The following is a 22,316-nucleotide window of genomic DNA, read 5'->3' as shown; positions in this document are numbered from 1 at the left end:
CTTCCAATATTTTTGGGTCTCTGTGCTTTTAAGAGGTATAGGATATTTTTCCCCATTCCCACCCCCACACTTAATTCTTTATTGGACCTATATAATTGTGTTGAGAGCGTGATTTTTTTTTTCTTTTGCACAAACCCACAGTGTAAAATTCTCATTTGCAGTAAGTTGAAACAGACTTTCCGGTTAGTTAACAGACAAAAGAATTCATGAATTGTCTTTTTATTCTTTCTAATGTGGAAATGGGGGGGGGCAGCGGGGATAGATAGAAATAAAAAGGTATGTAGACATAAATTGAAATGTAAAACATTAGAAAAGAGAGGAGATACATCTCACAGTTATAATGACTGAAACCTCAAAATTATTTTAGGCGTATCTACAGACTTTGAGTTTTGTTTTTTAAATAGATGGTTCACACTTATCAGTTTCAAAGAAAGTGAAGCTTAAGATAGAAGCTATGAAACAAAAGGAAAGAACAACCAGTACTTACAAAACATAGGTCAATATTTTCAGAAATCAATATTTTGGAGACATTGGTTTTTTACACCAATCATATTTAGTCCAACCTCTTAAAGTAGCTGCCTTAAGGAAATTGATAATAATGAAGACATGAACAATCTACAACAATATACCTGAAAACTCTAACAAGGTTATTTCTGTGTAATTAATATGGGTAGCATGATAATACCCTATCATGTTATTCTGCAGTTATCTGTCTATATTTTTCTTTTAAAAAAGAGATATTTAGTTTATACAATCATTTTCAAAGCTGGGATTACCAATGGTAAGTGCAACCACTTGTAAAGTGTGATGTTACATGACTGCATCAACTTAACCATGGCAGTTGCAGTAGTTGCCGTCATTAGGTGAAATCTGTGCGGTTGGCATAATTGCCATTTGTGACCTGTTGGCTTATTCATTGATTTGCTTGTCAGAAGTCAGCAGTGAAGATCAGAAATTGGGTTCATGTGACCTCTGGACACTGAGACAATGTAATTGAGAGCAGGTGGTCAAGTGCTTGACTTGTGATCATGTGACTCTGGGACCACTGCAACAGCTGCAACCATGAAGTCCAGTCATCAGGTTCCCTTCATTCACTGCTATCATATGTTTGAACAGTTGCTGAAGAAGTGGCCTTATTATCTTAATTTCTACTACGGGTAGTCCTCAACTTACGACCCCAACTGAGCCCAAACTTTTTGTTGCTAAGTGAGACATTTATTAAGTGAATTTTGCTCCATTTTACAACCTTTCTTGCCATAGCTGTTAAGTGAAACACTGCCATTGTTAAATTAGTAACACAGTTGTTAAGTGAATCTGGTTTTCCCATTGCCTTTACTTGTCAGAAGGTCACAAAAGGGGATCATATGATCCCAGGATACTACAACAGTCATAAATGTGAGTCAGTTCCCGAGCGTCTGAATTTGGATCACAGGACCTTGAGGATGCTGCAACAGTCATAAGTGTGAAAAATGGTCATAACTTATTTTTTTCAGTGCTGTCACTAAATGTCACTGTTGTAAGTTGACGACTACTGTAAAAAAATTTATTTAGAAGATTACTTATAATAAAGAAACTAAGGATAGTGGAAAAATTTTATCAAAAAATTAATCAAAAGCTTTTATAAGGTAGCTATTAAAAGACTAGTTCTACCCCCTCAATTGATGAAGGAATATTTTAGGAACTTCATTTGGCATATGTAAACTGTAAGAAATTGAGTCAATGAATTATTTTAGCAACACATTGGAATCATAGTGTCTTTAGAGAGGGCCAATGGGGTGGGGGAATTTAAGTCAAATGTATCTTTACCTGCCAGAACATAGGTAATTTCTCCTAAATGTTTTCAGATGTTTAGTAGATTAGATGTCTGCCTTAGCCCTGTAAGTAATCTAAATTTGAATTCAGTATTAGCTGTATTTCTGGCTTAAAGCAGAATGAGGCTACATCTGGGAATAAATTTTCTGTCTTAACGGAACAATCAAATATTTTTATGTGCAATAACTTAAACATGCCAATCACAGCGGCTATATTGAATCAGACTTTTCTAATTATGTCATCCCAAATGAGACAATCAGGATACAGGATAACCACAAATTGAATAGTTTTCTTTCCTAAGAAAGAAATATAGCTAATCAGGTGATTGATGGGAAATTCTATTGTGTCTTCATTAAGTCTGGAGTTACACTTCTCTATGTGGAAGAACCCAAGTGAAAAATTATCTCTGATTCCTTGCCAATCCAACCAGTTGGAAATGGACACCTGATAACTGATTTAGACTAAATAATGACATAATTCCAACATGAAGAATATTGTTTTTTCTTTCAATAACAGGATATAAAACACTAGAATAACTTCTTCCTACCATCCCAATGTGCTTTCCTTCTTGCAGGATAGAGAGATGTGGTCCTCTGTTAACTGTACCATCTGTGCCTGTGTGAAAGCCAAGACGGAATGTCGCAAGAAGCAGTGTATTCCAGTCAGCAGCTGCCCTCACGTGAGTGTAACAATAAATTATTTCAAAGGAGTTCAGCTCAGTAATAATAGGCATAAAAACAGTTTCACCAAGAGCCTACCTAAAGGCCTCTGTAAGTCTATACTTCGTTCGTTACGCCCTCCTTTTTATTGCACAAATACGTTTTGAACCAATGAACTTGAAGTGAGCTTCAGATTTATTCAGGGCATGCTGCTCCACATCTATCATATGTTTTTAAACACATCTGCTATTTTAACAAATAAACAAAACAGAAATGTAGCTGGTCATATACCTGTGCCAAATGAAGAAAAAACAAGAGCAGCTGCTTTTATTGCATAACCTCTCCCCAAAATCTTAACTAGTTTACTTTTTTTAAACTCACAGACAGAAAAGACAAACTATAGAGACATACCTAGATTGTATTATTAAAAAGAAGGAAAGCGGAACTCAGAGATTCCAGATAGGCCCTGCTTATAAATTCATGGAGAAAAATGGCCCATTTCTAAGGAACCCCTCAATTGATTAATAACACTCACAACACATGTTATCAATAATATATGGCTTTCTTTTACAAGTCAGAAACAGAATCCTATGCCAGCAGCTCTGTTCAAGTAATGACTTATCAAAGAATAACTTCGTTTGAATTCCAGACACTTTCTTCTGGGAAAATGGCTACACCATTTTATGCAAACTCGGAGATAAGGCTATCCACTGAAATTAGAAAGCATTCAGATATATTTCTCACCTCCATTCTAGAGTAGCTTGTCCACTTAAGTCATTTCCTGCTAATCTGATGTTTGTGGAATTATGGGAGAAGGATGTCTGTCCTGATTAAAAGGATCAGATGGTGCTTTATGGCATCACATGAACTTATTTTTTTGTTTTATCCTAAACTCAGAGCAAAAATATAATGATAAGTTTAGACTTCATTCTATGTAGATCAGGGGTGTCAAACTCGCAACGTCATGTGACATGTCACAACGTATCACGACTTTTTTTCCATTGCCGGCAATGGGGTGGGCATGGTTTCGGCATGACTCATCCAGCCCACAGTTCACTGCTAGCATTACATATATACAATACTAGGGGTCCCCAACTGCCGATCTGTGGACCAGTACCAGGATGTGCCATGCTAGCAACCGGTCCATAAAAACAAGCAAAGCCCCATCCAGGTGATGCAAGCAGCACACAAAACCACGCACCCTCTGGTCCACAGAAAAACCTCTCTCCACGGAACCAGTCCCTGGTGCCCAAAAGGTTGGGGACATTTATACAATACTACATTTTTTCCTTCTATAAAACTTAAGGTACAACATTTGATTTTCTCCTGTGAAGTAGATTAGAGACTAATCTGTGAAGGTCTAAGATGTTTGTGTGCTGTTCTGACTCATAGGCAACATAACAGAATAACAGAGTTGAAAGGGACCTTGGAGGTCTTTTAATCCAACTCATTGCTTAAGCAAGAAATCCTATACCATCTCAGACAAATTATTGTCCAATCTGTTCTTAAAAAGCTCATGTTTTGGCGTGCCCACAATGTTTGAAGGCAAGTCATTCCACGGATTAATTGTTCTCACTGGCAGGAAACTTCTCCTTAGTTCTAGGTTGCTTCTCTGTTTGATTAGTTTCCATCCATTGCTTCTTGTTTTGCCTTTAGCGGCTTTGGAGAATAGCTTGACTCCCTCTTCTTTGTGTCAGCCCCTGAGATATTGGAACACTGCTATCATGTCCCCCCTCGTCCTTCTCTTCACTAGACTAGACATATCCAATTTCTGCGACAGTTCTTCATACATTTTAGTCTCCAGTCCCCTAAATATCTTTGTTACTCTTCTCTGCACTCTTTCTTAAACATAATTTGTTCACTTAGCGTCATTTTCTGTATTCACACTGCATTTCTAATTGGAAAATTAGAGTGCTGGATTGTTCATACCATACCATATCATAACCTGGTGGTTCATACCACAAGGAGAGCAGTACATTTGACCATATGGCTGCCATATATATATCCAAGAGCCGAGCGCAAATGATTGGAGGCTGCATATAAGCCCTCCCAACAACTGCCGTTTACACCCTGATGATGTCAAGAGCTCTTGACGAAAGCTAGGTTTAGTAAATAAAAGTTTTAACATTTTTAACTTTTGTATAATTTTATTCTCTTGGTGTTCAACTATTTATTGATTTTAATATATATATATATATATATATATATGTGTGTGTGTGTGTGTGTGTGTGTGTGTGTGTATGTGTGTATATATATATATATATATATATATATATATATATATATATATATATATATATATATTATTAAGAATATTAAAAACAAAACAGTGATTCCTGGGTAGACTCATATTAAACAATAAAATATACGAACACCAGGAAGTTATAAAACTATAAAAAGTTTTAATAAAACCAGAATAAAACCAAGCTTTCGCTGGCATCTGCCAGCATCATCAGGGTAGTCTCCAGTCGATGGGAGAAGCTATTTATAAGTGTGGCGTTCTTTGCACCCGGCTTCTTGACCTCGTCACCCCCATTGAAGAGAAAATAGAAAGGGGAGTTAATAAAGTGATACGAAGGATCGGGAAACAGGATGATGTAAACACATTGGAATCATGGGCTACAGAGACAAACAATGAGGGTATAGTTTTGAAAGAGGATCGTAAACAGAGAAACAGGGGGAGGAGAAGAGAAATAGAGAGTACCAAGAAGGAGGATGAGGTGAATAAACAACATAAACACAGACAGTGCACATCTAATTACGTGGAATTAAGGAGTTCCCCTGACTTACAGTTATTCAAAGAAGGGAGGAAGAGCTGCGGTACCAGCACAAGTAAGGAAAGTGAGGAAATTACAGCTTACAACACAGAAACTACGATCAAAACGCAGGTGGATTGGCTGGGACCCATGACAAGGTCAAGAAGCAGGGCACAAAGAACGCCACACTTATAAATAGCTTCTTCCATCGACTGGAGACTACCCTGATGATGCTGGCAGATGCCAGCGAAAGCTTGGTTTTATTCTGGTTTTATTAAAATTTATACATACAGACATATATACAGACACCCGCGAAAACCTCAGAAAACATATATATATATATATATATATGTGTGTGTGTGTGTGTGTGTGTGTGTGTGTGTGTTTTCTGAGGTTTTCGCGAGTGTTTGTATATAGGTCTTTGGTTATTCAGGTTTTCTCCCGCGTAAAATTGGAAGTGTCTTGGTGATGTTTCGACGAAGTCCCATTCGTCATCTTCAGGCTGGTGTGTTCAGCTTCGTGCTTCGAATATATATATAGTAAAATTCAATAAATATCGATCACCAAGAGAATAAATAGCAAAAAATTTAATGAACCAAGCTTTCATCGGGGACACCCGACATCGTCAGGGTTTAAAAGTAGTCACTGGGGAGAAGCCTTATATAAGGTGTTAGCTGCCTGCATCTGGCTTCTAGATCGTGTCATCGAGCCCAGCTGATCGTGCCATGTCCTAAATACACCATCTACGTCAATGTGTGGTTCTTTCCCATACCCTTCTCCGTACTCTACTATAAGAATTTTCCTCATTGACCCTGGGGCTAAGCGGGGTTCTTTTCGCTTCACTAACAGATGGTGATTGTCTTCCCCCCTTTCTGCATACAGCGTCCTTCATTAGGGGGCTGCAGTTCTCTCCGAATCTCACCATACGCCTCAACCTTACTGCGATCGGATTTCTTCGCCCTTTGCGATTGTACTCTGCCCCTTCCCTATAATCCGCTCTCTCTCTATATATAGTAAATGACCAGCTGTAAACTATCTGTAATGAGTGGCCATAGAATATAATGGAACAAAACTGCTGTCCTTAGCACATTTTAATGCTATTTTCATGGACATATTGATTGACATTGTTTCTCAACCCTGTTTTAAAATAATACTTTATCTCTAACTAGCAAACTCAGTGTTCCACATGTGGCTGTTAATAAAGCCTTTGTTTGAAAGCTCAAATTAGCTCTCTTAGGAGGCTTTCATCCATTGAAAAACTGCAGTTGAATTATCTTCTTCTTCCATTTGTCCCTCTCTCCACCTCTTTACTACCAGGAGTGTAAAGACATGTGCCACATGTGCCATTAAAAATAAAGATCATATTCATCTTTCTTTTTGCATATTTTATTATTATTATTATTATTATTATTATTATTATTATTTATTGTTAATTGCGAAGTCGTGTCCGACCCATCGCGACCCCATGGACAATGTTCCTCCAGGTCTTCCTGTCCTCTACCATCTTCTGGAATCCATTTAAGTTCACACCTACTGCTTCAGTGACTCCATCCAGCCATCTCATTCTCTGTCATCCCTTTCTTCTATTGCCCTCAATCTTTCCCAGCATTAGGCCCTTCTCCAGTGAGTCCTTCCTTCTCATTACGTGGCCAAAGTATTTGAGTTTCAACTTCAGGATCTGGCCTTCTAAAGAGCAGTCGGGGTTGATCTCTTCTAGGACTGACCGGTTTGAACGCCTTGCAGTCCAAGGGACTCGCAAGAGTCTTCTCCAGCACCATAGTTCAAAGGCCTCAATTCTTTGGTGCTCAGCCTTTCTTATGGTTCAACTTTCACAGCCATACATTGCAACTGGGAAAACCATGGCCTGGACTATACGCGCTTTTGTTGGCAGGGTGATGTCTCTGCTTTTTAGTATGCTGTCTAGATTTGCCATAGCTTTCCTCCCCAGGAGCAAGAGTCTTTTAATTTCTTGGCTGCAGTCCCCATCTGAGGTGATCTTGGAGCCCAGAAAAATAAAATCTGTCACTACCTCCATTTCTTCCCCATCTATTTGCCAGGAATTGAGAGGGCCGGATGCCATGATTTTGGTTTTCTTAATGTTGAGTTTCAAGCCAACTTTTCCACTTTCCTTCTTCACCCGCATCAAGAGGCTCTTTAGTTCATCTCCACTTTCTGCCATTAGAGTGGTATCATCTGCATATCTTAGTTTGTTGATATTTCTCCCGGCAATCTTAATTCCAACTTTTGTTTCATCTAGCCCTGCCTTTCTCATGATGTGCTCTGCATATAAATTAAATAGGCAGGGCGACAGTATACAGCCTTGCCGGACTCCTTTTCCAATTTTGAACCAATCAGTGGTTCCATGTCCAGTTCTCACTGTTGCTTCTTGACCCTCATATAGGTTTCTCAAGAGACAAATGAGATGGTCTGGTACTCCCATCTCTTTAAGAACTTGCCACAATTTGTTGTGATCCACACAATCAAAGGCTTTTGCATAGTCAATGAAGCAGAAGTAGATGTTTTTCTGGAACTCCTTAGCTTTCTCCATGATCCAGCGTATGTTGGCAATTTGATCTCTAGTTCCTCTGCCTCTTCGAAATCCTGCCTGTACTTCTGGTAGTTCTCGATCCACATACTGCTGGAGTCTAGCTTATAGAATTTTAAGCATAACTTTACTAGCATATGAAATGAGTGCAATGGTGTGATAGTTTGAACATTCTTTGGCATTGCCTTTCTTTGGAATTGGAATGTAAACTGACCTTTTCCAATCCTATGGCCACTGTTGAGTTTTCCAAATTTGATGGCAAATTGAGTGTAGCACTTTTACTGCATCGTCTTTTAAGATTTTGAATAGCTCAGCTGGAATGCTGTCACTTCCACTAGCTTTGTTGGTGCTCAGATTTTCTAAGGCCCATTTCACTTCACATTCTAGGATGTCTGGTTCGAGGTCAGTGACCATCTCATTGTGATTATCTGGGACGTTAAGCTCATTCTTGTAGTATAGCACAAATTTATTAAGATGCTGAGAGGTTTTTTTGTTTCAGGAAGGAGATACCATAGTACATCAAAAGCATTGCATTGAGTGCTTTTCCCATCCTATATTCTTTGTCCTTTTTCATTTAGGGAAAGATCCTCAACCGAAAAGGATGCTGTCCCATTTGCACTGAAAGTGAGTAAGTTCATTTATATACTGTTTCCCCCCCCCCACAACACTGTTCTTCTCAGCAAAATAAGGATAAATTATTGTATGTTAGTCCTCATTTTGTTCAAGAAAGTAACTAGTTTCAGTAAGATTGAGTTTATGAGAAATGTTAAAGAACAAATAAATACATCAATATAAATCTCGATAATATTGCTATTGCTTATGTCCAAACTATTTCTTTGTTAATGAAAAAGATGAAATCTATAATGAGAACCTTAAAATGCTTGGTGTCATTAAAGAGCTATTCCAAGATAATCTACATATATCTTAATATGAAATAAATTCAGTTAAAATATATTTGAAATAATGTTCAGTGCCATGAAAATTTTTAAAATTTTACATACAAATTGCAATGAAATTAATAATTATTAATAATAATGAATTATTAAATTAATAAAAAATTAATAATATCATGGAATTTGCTGTTGGGAATTGCTGGGAATTTTGCTGGGAATTTCTAGTCTTGCTACTATTTGTATAAAATAATAAAAATTTTACAAATAATATCCTTATTTAAAGACAGGGTAACCCAGATTTGTAATTGCAAATATAACAAATCTTTATTATAGCATTTAGCTGTTTAATTTTATTGAGCCATGAGTTTGAAGTTTTAACTAAAGAACAGGTCATTTATTAGCCTTAAGTAAGTCTTCCTTTTCATCCTCACCTTTGATTTTTTGCCACTTGAAAAACTCCTGACCTGAATTGTCTGCCCTTGACAGGCAAACTGATTCAGTATAATGCAACTTCCAATATTGCTATATTCATTCATTGATGCGCACATTAATAAATTAATCCATTCACAAATTAATTATTAATTAATGCATCTTTCATTGTTATAAAGATTTATCTGGCAATTGCTTGTAACAATTGATTTTAAATTTAATGGAAGCCATGAATAGGTCAAAGTATCTCAGTATTCATTCTCACTTTTGGAGGGCATTTTTGTACACTTTTTGTGGGTATTATTTATACAAGTATTTTATATATCAAATTCTGTATGAGCATTTTGTATGCCTCAAGAACACGTTACATCTGGATACTTTGGAATTCACTTGGACTGCCCAGCTGTTTTTTTATACAGAAAGCAGCATTGAATTTCAGGGCTTTCCACCTGAGAGATGATCATCATCAGAAAGCGATAATTTTGTTCTTCTCTGTTATGATATGTGGGATAGTAAATACCACAAAAACAGTCCAAAAATCTTTTAGAATTCCTTCCAGTGGGTATGTCATTTAATGAATCCATTCACCAAACCTTGTTTGCCAGGTCCAGAGACAATCAACTATATGATTTGCTTACATTTCTGACAGAGAGTGCTATCATTCGGCAAGTAGACAGAATGCCTTCAGTCCTAAGGAACTGTTTTATTTTGGAAAATGATGTCTATTTAGCAGAGCTATAGGAAATCCATGCTCAGACGATGTTCTGACAGCAAAGCAGGATAGAAATGTTTTAAGCTGTATTTCATTTCAGCAAGTGATTAACTCCCGTTTAAATCAACAAGAGTTGAAAGAGATTCACTTTGGTAGAAATGTTCTGTTTAGCATTTGCAACTGAGTTCTATTGAGTTTTGGTGTCTCAGGTTTTCTGCTTGCCTAAGTCCTCTCCAGTCTGGAATAATTTAAAATGCAGTGATGCAGGAAATTATGTGTCTCTGCAGCTAAACAGTGACCCTGATGGCTTGCCAAGATAGTCTAGATTCAACTGCCAAGGTTTGCCATGGCATGTTTGATGGACCAGAGATATATAGACTTTCAGTTCTTCATATTTTCTCCTATAAAATAAACACTTTTCCTCATTCCTATATTTCTGTAGGCCAAATATATCTGTAACAGATGTGTCCCATTGCTATTCTTCAGATGTGTTAATTAAACTGCAGGCAAAGTCACTGGGAATTCTAGGAGTTGCAGTCCAAAGTGTATGGAAAGCAGCAGCATAGAGATGGCAGGTCTGTTGGATGCAGGGAGATTTGCAACATATGGTTAAAAAAAAAGAAAAAAAGAAAGTCAAGATGGTGATGCAAAAACAGACGGAACTTCAATCACCCCCATTGCAATTGCCATCTTGACTTCTTTGACCATACCCTTCATATACCCTTGGCTGGATGTTTCACAATGGGAAGTGAGACCATGGTAATTTCTTCTCCATCATGAACCAAAGCACTGTTTGGTTATAAGGACACCAAAGGGAAATACCTGACCAACAGCATCAAAATAGTTGACCAATCCTCTGCAATCAATCTAAATATATAGTAAAAACACATTTTAAAAGACTTAAACTCTTTAATAAGTTGATATTATTTTTTAGAAGTTTTATTGAACTGGTTTTAATAATTTTTACTTATCTTTTATCTTTTGATTTTGGTGATCTGGATCAATTCTGTAGAAGGGATGTTACAAGCTATTTGTTGCTCAATAGATGTTACAATTATTAATGAAGAATTTTTTAGGCTAAATCTAGTTCACAGTTAAATATACCAATTTACATTTACTTTAATGACCTCTTATTTTCTCCTGTTATACTCCCCTTATGATTTAATAAGAATATTTTTTTTATCCAGGTTGTATCTAGTTTGCAGCTAATCTATCTTTTTCTTTATTTATGGGGCAATTGTGTTTGGGAGACCAAACAATCGAGGCCTTAGACCTTAGGGTTTTATTCGGTTCCAATCAAACACTGTTTCCCCTGAGGGATCTTTAATTGTTAAAATTATATTGGTCTATGGCTATTGTGAGTTCCCTGGTTTTTCTTTTTAACTCTCCTATTTTAAGCTGCATTAAAATATTATTGACAGAGACAGCACAGATGAATAACTTTGAAAATATTGAGCAACTACCAGAATATAAGATCTAAATATCAATCATTATTATATTTCTAATATCTATAACCAAATTCTCAACAGTGAGGCTGTGTACTAACCAGATTATTAGCCCAAGTATAGAACAAGTAGTACTTTTACTCTACAGTTTACTTGTCAGTTATGCTTGATGTGTGTGTCTCAGGAAGCAGGCCACTATGATCTGGCTGGAGATCAGTATCCATTCCATGGACCTGGCAGAATAGGGAATGTTATGATTCAGGAAGGTCTGATCTATCACCTGACTTCTTGGTGAGGTTGACTCTGGCATTCTATGTAAAGGCTACTTTGTAAAACAAGGTGGTGAAAAGAGAAGGCTCCAGCAAGGGGCCCTGTGGTTGTGGTATACAAGTCTAAGGGGGAAGCAAAAACCATCATCTTCTCCCTCTGCCTTCATTATAGTTAGGGAAATACCCCCAAATTACAAACATGTCCTGTAACTACTCTTAAAAATAAGCAAAACCTTTGCTCACTTAAATGTTCAGGACTTGTACTTTCATTCTAATGAGTCACCCACAGCATCTTATGACTGCTTCTGTGTTGTGTTGTAGTATCAACAGTATTGTGTAGTGAGCTTTAGTAGGCAAGGAGCAGACCAGCATAGTTACAATGTTATTTATTGACTCAAACTAGAACTGGAGAACTACAGGCAATTGCCTATAATTTATACTCTGAACCCACAGGGCCTTAACCAATCACAATACTTGAAAAACCCGCCCAAATATGAATGTTCAAAGTTTCCCTTCAAAACAGTTGGAGTTAACAGTCAGGGTCATCTAAAGGTTAGTTACATTTTAGCTTCACAAGCAGTTGGAGTTAAGTTAGTTTCATTTTAGCAGGGATTAACACAACTTTATATTTATTCAATACATAACAAACAGCATCAGACCTGAGATAGGGAAATTTCAGCTTAATTCTACATTTAGCCAGGGAAGATAACCTTCATTAGATAATATTCCAATAAACTTTGAGTTAGTTATTGGAATATTACCTAATATTGAGTGAGTCTTCCTTGATTCACCACATAGGGTTATTGTGGATGCAAATTAGTGGGAAAAACTTCACATATTTCTCTTTGCTTCTTGCAACAAAGATAAACATACAGAATATAAAGAATATATTATTATTAGGAGTGATGATGTTACCTTCCTTAGACATTCCTACCAAGATCAGGGCATATCTACAGCCTTTAAGAGGAATAGTACAATTTTCAGTACAATTAAATCGTCTGTGTATTTGACAGTAAATCTCACTATGCTCACTGAACCCACTATGCCAGTGATGGAGAACCTTTTAGAGACCGAGTGCCCAAACTTCAACCCAAAACCCACTTATGTATCACCTGGTGCCGGGTGGGTGTGGCCTGCTGGATGGGCATGGCTACAGTGGTCATGGCAGATGGGTGGGCATGGCCAACTCGATGTTGCTCCTGGGGAGGGACACCTGTGGGGGCCGGGCAGGGTTGGGGGAGATCCAGGGGGTCTCTGGCGGATGGGGCAGTGGGCAGGAGGCTGGTCCTGTGGGGTGAGGCAAGGCAAGGTGAGGCAGGGTGGGGGTGCCATTGTCTCAGGGCGAGGCAGGGGCCTGGCACCATCACCCCTGCACAGAGGCCAGCAAGCGCATGGGTGCTGGGATGCATCTGGCCATGTGGAACCTCGGCGATTTAGCAGGTGGCTGGTTGAAGAGGACAGTTGCCATCTCTGGGGCATGGCACGGGTGCCCACAGAGAAGGCTCTGAGTACCGCCTCTGGCACATGTGCCATAGGTTCGCCACCACTGCACTATGTTCAACAAATTCACTACCAAATTAAATTGCAAGAATTAAAAAACAGCTCTTTCCCCCTCCCTTCTACACACACACACACACACACACACACACACACACACACACACACGAATTCCTTCTGCCCCTCCCCACTGTAGGGCTTTGGAGTGGGATCAGCTCTTATGTACTGGTGAGAAGAAAATCTACTGGATCCCTATTATCAGAACCCCCACTATATATTAAAAGGTATCTCAGGATCTTGTTCTTCATTCTCAAATAAACTAGTTGCTTGAGTTTTTGAGATAAGTTCCAGGGAGTTCAGTAGGACATATTCTTGCTATAGAAATTACACATTAAAGAAAAGTATGATTTTATGCATTGTTTTTATAATTTATCTGTCCCCCAATGCATATTTGTAACATAGAGAAGCCAGTCTGGTTATATTGTTATGCCAATGAGGACCATTCCAGATGTTTCATGGAAGTAAATCCATGTTTCTCATTGAAATACTTTTGATAAAGAGCCACAGTTAATATGGCTTTTCAGATTAATGTACCAGTATGGCTTTGATGTTTCCAGACATATGTCTTTTATACATTATTGGTTTTAAGTGTTTCTTGTACTTTAATATATAAATAATAAAGTTTTCCTTAATGTCGGAAGATTTTTTACATCCATCTATCTTTCCAAATTCTGAAATTGGTTTTGATGCTGCTTTTGTTTCTCACTTACCTGCAGAGCCTGGAGTTTGCACTGTATTTGGAGATCCCCACTACAACACTTTTGATGGACGGACATTTAACTTTCAGGGAACATGTCAGTACGTTTTGACAAAAGACTGCACTTCTACTACCTCACCATTCCAGGTGCTGGTAAAGAATGATGCCCGAAGGACTCGTTCGTTTTCCTGGACAAAATCTGTAGACGTTGTGCTGGGCAGCAGCACTGTCAGCCTCCATCAGCATCTCACAGTGAAGTGGAATAGGACTCGCATTTCTCTACCATATGAGACGCCACATTTTCACATTGACTTGGAAGGATATCTGTTGAAAGTGACAACCAAAGCAGGTGGGACTATAATATATGGCCTTCTACTAAATTCTCCATGATAGCACTACAATGAAATATAAATATAATTTAAATTTCCACATTCTGCAATAAGGTCATCTCGATTTATTAAAATGATGGGAATTCTAGTTTTCTATTACTGCATTTTCCCCAACATGGGATCTTATAGATCCGTGGTGGCGAACCTATGGCATGCATGCCACAGGCGGCATGCATGCAGAGCTGTCGCTGTGGGCACACACGCCATTGCCACAGAGGGATGCAGGGCGAGGCTCCTCCCCTTCCCCTCTCCAAGCATGCAGAGTCCAGGAACAGCTGCGAGAGCTGGGCGAGCTGTGGGAACCTATAAAAAAAGCAGTTTTGACAGGAGAGTCAGTGAGCAGCCTTTGGAAGTGACCAGTGGCGGGTTTCAAATCATTTAATAACTGGTTCTCTGCCTTGCATTCTCCTCCATCTTGGTCGGGCTGGGCAGCTTGGAGTGTTGCCTGCAGGAGGGGTCATCAGATCCCAGCTGGGGGAAGGTGAGGGGGTCTGGCTGGGGGGGCAGGAGGGCTGGGACACCTCCATGGAGGAAAGCTGGGACACTTCCATGGAGGACAGGTGCGGGCCCTGTCTACAAGGTGGCTCTACCTGGTGCGACGGTGGGGCTGCTCCTCCTGCTGTTCCGAGCCCCTTGACCAGCCAACCACACAGGCAAGCAGGAGGCAGTGGCAGTGATCTCTGCATCGCCAAGCCCGGCAGGCAGCAGATCTGGAAGTGAAGCTATCCCACCCATCCTTGCGCTGGTGGAGGCAGTGGTGGGGGAAGGTGAGCTGTGGCACACGCCCACCCCTCCCCACTGCCACCCCACATCATCCCACACACACATCCCAGAGGCATATGCAGGACGATGTGGGGCAGCAGCAGCAAAGGATGATGTGGAGCAGCAGCAGTGCCAGATACTGCCTTCCCCACCCCCACCAGCGGGCGGCACAGCTTCGTTTCCCGATCTGCCTGACACCATCAGGCCCCGAACACAGAGGCCAGTGAGCACTTGGGGGCTGACGGTGTCCATCAGTAGCCATAGCATAAAGGCTGTCCTTTATAATAGCGAACTAGCCACGGAACCCTGTTGGCGCATCCCTCCACTTGACGGCTGTAATGGGGACAGCTTCTGCTCTGCTCTGACCAGTCAACCATGCAAAGAAGCAGGAGGGGCACCTGGTGCATGAGATCTGCTGCCTCGTCGGGTTACCAGCAAGCAGCCGAGGCAGCTCAAGACCCCCGGCTGCCCCTCCACCTCCTCCTGCGTCCCTGCATGGTTGACCAGTCAGAGCAGCAGCAGAAGCCACAGATCCATCAAGTGGATGGGCCCAGCAGGGCAGGGGATTCCTTTCAGCTGTCCCAGGGCCATCTCTGCCCACACTGATGGGGCTCTGTGGCCACCCTGTGCCTCTGCTGCCTGCATCATCCCACATGCGCCTCCGGGACATGCATGCAGGATCATGTGGAGTGGCAGTGGGGAGGGTTGGGTGTGCACCACAGTTCACCTTCCCCACTACTACCTCCACCAGTGTGAGGATAGGCAGCACAGCTTCACTTCCAGATCTGCTGCTGGCCAGGCTTGGTAATGCAGAGATCACCACCGCCTCCTGCTTAACTGTATGGTTGGCTGGTCAAGGGGCTTGGAACAGCAGCAGGAGCAGCAGCCGCCACCCCCATCAGAGCCACCATGTAGACAGGGCCCGCACCTACAGTCCCAGGGCCTTCTCCGCCTACGCCGATGGGGCTGCACTCCACCCATGCTGATGAGACTGCCATGATGCAGGACAGCCAGCAGACTGTGGCTACTGATGGTCACCATCAGCCCCCATGCGCTCGGTGACCTCTGTGTGTGGAGGCTGATGGTGTCAGGCAGCATCTGCTCCAGCTCCTGCCCCGCAGCAATTGGCACACCCACCCTGCCTTGCCTCACCCCGCAGGATGAGCCTCTGGCCCATTGCCCCACCCACCAGAGATCCCCTGGATATCCCCCAACCCTGCCTGGCCCCCACAGGTTTTCCTCCCCACAAGCATCATCAAGGTGGCCACACCCACCCAGTCGGCCATGACCACTGTGGCCATGCCCACCCAGTTGGCCATGCCCACCCGGCACCCGGCGATAAATAAATGGGATTTGGGTTGCAGTTTGGGCATTCGGTCTGTAAAAGGTTTACCATCACTGCTATAGATGTGTGTGATTCTCATTGTAATGGAGAAAGTTTCAGTTCCAATATATCTGAATGGACCAGATTTAGGATGGCAAGATAATAGAGTAGAACTCAGAATAGCTAACATCAAAAAGTAATCCAATAGAAACAATAAGTAAAGAACTCAGTGTAATTAAAATATCCAAAGCAACCTAAAAAAGTAAGAATGTTCCATTTTTTAAGGATCTTTATGAAACAAATCAGATGAACAAGAATTTGATGGGTTTTTGATGAACTTGATGGGTATTTGATGGGTTTTTAAATCAAGATCACGTGCACTATTAAAATCACTTTAAAATGCCTTGGTAAGGCCACACTTGGAATACTGCATCCAGTTTTGGTCACCACAATGTAAAAAAGATGCTGAGACTCTAGAAAGAGTACAGAGAAGAGCAACAAAGATGATTAGGGGACTGAAGGCTAAAACATATAAGGAACAGTTGCTGGAATTGAGTATGTCTAGTTTAACGAAGAGAAGGACTAGGGATAAAAAGATAAAAAGGACAAGTATAGAAAGTGGAAAGACGGGCATATAACTAAGTCAGAATATCAACAAATAGCCCGAGCATACAAAGATGAAGTGAGGAAAGCTAAAGCTCAAAATGAACTAAGGCTTGCGACCAAAGTCAAAAATAACAAAAAAGCTTCTTTCAACATGTAAAAAACAAGAAAAAAATGAAGGAAATGATTGGTCCATTAGTGGATGAAAGTGGCAAGAAGGTGACAAGCAACAGGGAGAAAGCAGAACTATTTAACTCATTTTTTGCATCTGTCTTTACACAAAGGGAAAAAACAGACCAACCTACCAAAAATAGTGCCATAAAAAACAGAATAGAAACGCATGTCAAGATAGGCAAGAAAACGGTAAGTGTCCAGTCTAGATGAGTTCAAATCACCAGGACCAGGTGGATTACACCCCAGGGTTTTCAAGGAACTGGCAGATGTGATCTCAGAACCACTGAACTATATTTTTCAAAGATCCTGGAGCACAGGGGAACTACCAGAGGACTGGAAAAGAGCTGATGTAGTTCCCATCTTCAAAACAGGAAAAAAAATGGACCCAGGAAATTACAGACCTATCAGCCTGACCTCGATACCTGGGAAGATTCTGGAAAAGATAATCAAACAACGAATCAGCGAACACCTAGAGGCAAACAAAGTCATTACTAAAAGCCAACATGGGTTTGTCAAAAACAGATCATGCCAGACAAATCTTATTGCATTCTTTGACCAAGTGACAAAATTACTGGATCAGAGGAATGCTGTGGATATAATTTACTTGGACTTTAGTAAGGCATTTGATAAAGTAGATCACAACCTACTACTTGATAAGATAGAAAAATGCAGGTTAGACAGCATCACCACCAGATGGATCCGTAACTGGCTGACCAGCCGTACTCACCGTGTGGTCCTCAATGGAACCATATCTACATGGAGGGAAATGTATAGTGGGGTGCCCCAGGGCTCTGTTCTGGGCCCAGTGTTCTTCAACATCTTCATCAACGATTTGGACGAGGGATAGATGGGGAAATCATCAAATTTGCAGACGACACCAAGCTGGCAGGAATAGCCAACACTCCAGAAGACAGTCTTAGGATACAGGAGAATCTGGACAGACTTGAACACTGGGCGCTATCTAACAAAATGAAATTCAATGGTGAAAAAAGTAAGGTTCTACATTTAGGCAAGAAAAACCAAATGTACAGGTATAGTATAGGGTTTACCTTGCTCAATAGTAGTAACTGTGAGAGGGACCTCGGAGTCCTAGTGGACAATCACTTAAATATGAGCCAGCAGTGTGCTGCAGCTGCCAAAAAGGCCAATACAGTGCTGGGCTGCATTAACAGAGGGATAGAATCAAGATCACATGAAGTATTAATACCACTTTACAATGCCTTGGTAGGGCCACACTTGGAATACTACATTCCGTTTTGGTCACCACGATGTAAAAAAGATGTTGAGACTCTAGAAAGAGTACAGAGAAGAGCAACAAAGATGATTAGGGGAATGGAGGCTAAAGCATATAAGGAAAAGCTGCTGGAATTGGGTATGTCTAGTTTAATGAAGAGAAGGATGAGGGGGTACCTGATAGCAGTGTTCCAATATCTCAGGGGCTGCCACAAAGAAGAAGGAGTCAAGCTATTTTCCAAGATGCCTGAAGGCAGGACAAGAAGCAATGGATGGAAACTAATCAAGGAGAGAAGCAACCTAGAACTAAGGAGAAACTTCCTGACATTTAGAATAATTAACCAGTGGAACAACCTGCCTCCAGAAGCGATGAATGCTCCAACACTGGAAGTTTTTAAGAAGAGACTGGACAGCTATTTGTCTGAAATGGTATAGGATTCGCTGCCTGAGCAGGGGGATGGACTAGATGACCTCCAAGGTCCCTTCCAACTTTATTATTATTATTATTATTATTATTATTATTATTATTATTATTATTATTATTATTATTATATATATATATATATATATATATATTTATCTGGGGTAAAGCAGCTCTGAAAATTCAGATTTGAATTTGATAAATAATTAAACAAAAGTAGTAAGGAGAGGACAGTCTCTAAGATAATTCAGCATAATCCATAAAACATGTTTTGTGCTGAACATGGATGATTGAATTCACTTTGTTTTTCATTCTTGTCTTGGAATATAAATACATCAGAGTTGTGAAGCATTTGCCAGATTATATACATGGCTGATTGATTAAATTTAGCTTAGTAAATCACAAGCTCTAGAGATGGGTATATGGATTATCCAATTTTTTTAGGCTGCCTAGGTCTAAAGCATATATAAAGCTTCCTAATTGATTATTAAAACTTCTCACAAGCTATGAGTAGAATAATCCTTGAGTGAGCAGAGTGGATGAGCTGATGACTGATTATTACCAAAACCACTGCATCTGTGGCCAAACATCATTTTTTTTATTAACTGGCTAAAGCCTTAGCTGATTCTATATTTAATATTTTTAAAAAACATTAAAATACATATCTAGAACTGCTTCTATTTTCACTATTAGTAGAATACAGAATAACAAAAGTTTAAGTTTAGGTACAGATATACCCTTGTTTAACAATTACCATGTTTAGTGACCATTTGCAATTACAGTGATGATGAAAAAATAAGTTTGCAACCTGTCCCCATATTTATAACCTTCACACGTCTGCAAAGCAAAAGAAAACTGAAATAAGATCATAAGCACAATTGCAGTTTTACTTAGCAACCACCTCACTTAATGACCAAGTTTCCATTTCTAATTGTGGCTGCTAAACAAGGAATATTTGTATATGCAACACATCTCTCTGTCTCTGTCTGTCTATCTCCGTACATTACAGAACATTACAATTAACAGAATATTAGATAAGCCAGATAAATGCTTTTCCTAACTGCTTGATTAAAGCCCAGTACCAAGTAGAGCTACAGTAAAAACCAAAATATAACAAAAAAACAAAAGAAAAAAAAAGAAAAATACAAAAGTATTTTGTTCCAAGATTTTATTATATTGATGTACACATTGGGATGAAGGAAGATATACTTTCTTCAATTGACTTCTTTCTTAGATTTTAAAAAAAACTAAATCTATTTGCACTGGAAAAATCTATTTACCAAGGATCCCTGATAAAGTGGATCAGACCATATTTTAAAAGATTGCTAGAGGCAGAGCTTGTGAAACAGATCAAGGAAGCTTTACAAACATGAGGTTTCCATTTCATGTCAAATGAAACATGATTTGCAATAGAAGAAAATATAGAATTTCTTTTTGATGCCTCTCCACCTGGCAACAGGACTTATTACATTTAAATTGGGAATTTGAAAGTATCTGGGTCTTTGATTATGCAGATAACAGACATGAAAAAATACACACAGAATTTAAAGTCTTACATGCTTTTCTAATCTGGCAAGCAAGAGTTTTGTCCTTATAACAAGGTTGTCATAACAACCTTATGGCTCTCCAAAAAAGTCTTTGATTGCTAGTTTTCCAAGCTATCAGTATAATCATAGAAAAGTCCTGGAAAAGTAAGCATCATTCTACAAATGCTTACAGTACAAGAAAAACATTTAATAAAACATGTCCAACTCAAATAAGATTAGTAAAAAAAAAAAAGTAAATTCATAAGGCTTCAGTACAGTGGTTCCCAACCCAGGGTCTGTGGGAGGTGCAATGTCATCACATGAGGTCTGCAAAAACTTGAAGAAATGTTAAGATTTAAATATTGAGTTAAATCTGTGGCTAAAGTTCCTGGCCACAAAAGGTATTTAAAAGGGTCCATGGTAAAGAAAAGGTTGAGAACTACTGCAGATTTTAACAGATTCATAAGGCAAAGAAATCCACATGAATGTTTTTTGTTGAATCCAAAGTGGGTGTGAAAGAACTGTTTGCTATATTCTCCAAAGATGCATGACTCCTGATGGAATGAAATTTGGGGAAGTTGTAGCTGCTGCAGTGTTGCCAGTCACATGATCCTCATTTTTAACATTCTGTGACAGTTTCCCAAAGGCTCTTGTGATCTCTGACTCCTTCTCCACCCAGCAGCAACAACTAGTGTGCTTCTGAGAAGGGGAGGGAAGGGAGAAGGAAGGAAGGAATGGAGGGAGAGAAGAAGGAAAGAATTAGAATGAACAGGGACCTTCCTAACTCACACTCCCTACTGCACACCTTCTCTGACCTGTGCAATACAGTTCCTGGCCCACATTATCCCTTTGTGCGCTGCCCTGACCTACTCCCAAGCAGCCCCAAGGCACCTTTTCCAACCTGCACGTCTCTCCCACACCTTCCCTGAACCACACAGCACTTACACATCCCTCAAACATCTATGCACCCTTCTAAACCCTTGCCATCCTTGTGTGCCCTACCAACCCAAGTGCCATATCTTGCATACTTTGGTATACCTCCTTGCCCCACCTAGCAAATGACCTTGAACTTGGAACAATCTCTTTCTTTCTGCTGGCTTTGCCACTTGACTTTATCTACAAGCTTCCCACAAGCAAATGGGAGAGCTGGCAGGAATTTGAATGAGGGATGGAGGAATGGGAGGAGGGAAGAAGGGGGGGGGGAGAAGGAAGGAACAGTGAGGAAGGAAGGATATAAGATATGAAGGAAAGATAGGGAGGAGGCAGGCAGAAGAAAAGGAAGGAAGGAAGGAAGGAAGGAAGGAAGGAAGGAAGGAAGGAAGGAAGGAAGGAAGGAAGGAAGGAAAATTTCCAATGCTTCCTGTCATCTTCCCACAAGAAAATTCAATAGGGAAACTAGCAGGAAGTCAGAAGTTGCTCATATTCTCACTGCTTTTTTGCCCATCCACAGTCATTTTGTTTCTCTGTTTAAGTAAAGAAATAACTGCAACAATGACCATGGGTTGCCTAGTCATCATTAAAATCAGTTCCTTGTGTAACTAAATGGGGGAATATGGGAAGCAAAGTTAATGTTCTATTCATACTCAAAACTAAAGTATCTAAAAACATAAAAAGGAAAATATGACTGGAATAGACGACAAAAAATGATATATAACAAGGTCTCCCTTGATTCGCAGGATACACTCTTCCATGCATTCCATCATACAGTGAAACAGTTTTGGAAATTCTGGGTCCCGCAATAGCTGAAGTACATTTGAGAATTAGGTCCTTGTCCCAATCAGTGAATATCCTTCCCTGAGAATGTATTCTGCTTATATGTGCTGAATCAAGGACCATCCTTTTACAAATATCTGTTAGAATATTTATTTAAGTGCCTAACAGATCAAGAAGCACAATTTAGATTGAAATAACACACAATCCTATCTTTCTGTTTAAAGAAGACTAACTATTACTTATTCATTTTTCCTCTTACTGTGATTAAAATAAATCTTCCTTTTATGCTGATCTAATAAATAATTTTATTACTTTTGTGGATATTTTGATTTGACTTAAAAAAAGTTATTAGCAGCTTTAGACTCCTGGAAGAGTATAAAATATCTCTACTTTTTAA

The 22,316-nt window shown here is 39.8% G+C and overlaps 1 protein-coding gene across 5 annotated transcripts in view; it reads left to right on the top strand.

Annotated features, from left to right (window-relative positions):
- Positions 1 to 22,316, top strand: part of BMPER (BMP binding endothelial regulator) — a 277,236-nt gene that overhangs the window by 137,091 nt on the left and 117,829 nt on the right. For all 5 annotated transcript variants that reach the window (XM_039336815.1, XM_039336813.1, XM_039336812.1 and 2 more), the window contains 3 exons: positions 2,387 to 2,491; positions 8,351 to 8,396; positions 13,794 to 14,123. In XM_039336815.1, coding sequence (XP_039192749.1) covers positions 2,387 to 2,491; positions 8,351 to 8,396; positions 13,794 to 14,123 — 481 coding nt within the window. The remainder of the gene's footprint in view (positions 1 to 2,386; positions 2,492 to 8,350; positions 8,397 to 13,793; positions 14,124 to 22,316) is intronic.

Source organism: Crotalus tigris, unplaced genomic scaffold, assembly GCF_016545835.1.
Source record: "Crotalus tigris isolate CLP2741 ecotype Arizona unplaced genomic scaffold, ASM1654583v1 scf7180000017666.379230911805:20528666, whole genome shotgun sequence".
NCBI lineage: Eukaryota > Metazoa > Chordata > Lepidosauria > Squamata > Viperidae > Crotalus > Crotalus tigris.
The sequence above is the reverse complement of the archived record's forward strand: the minus strand, read 5'-3'. Positions and strand labels throughout refer to the sequence as shown.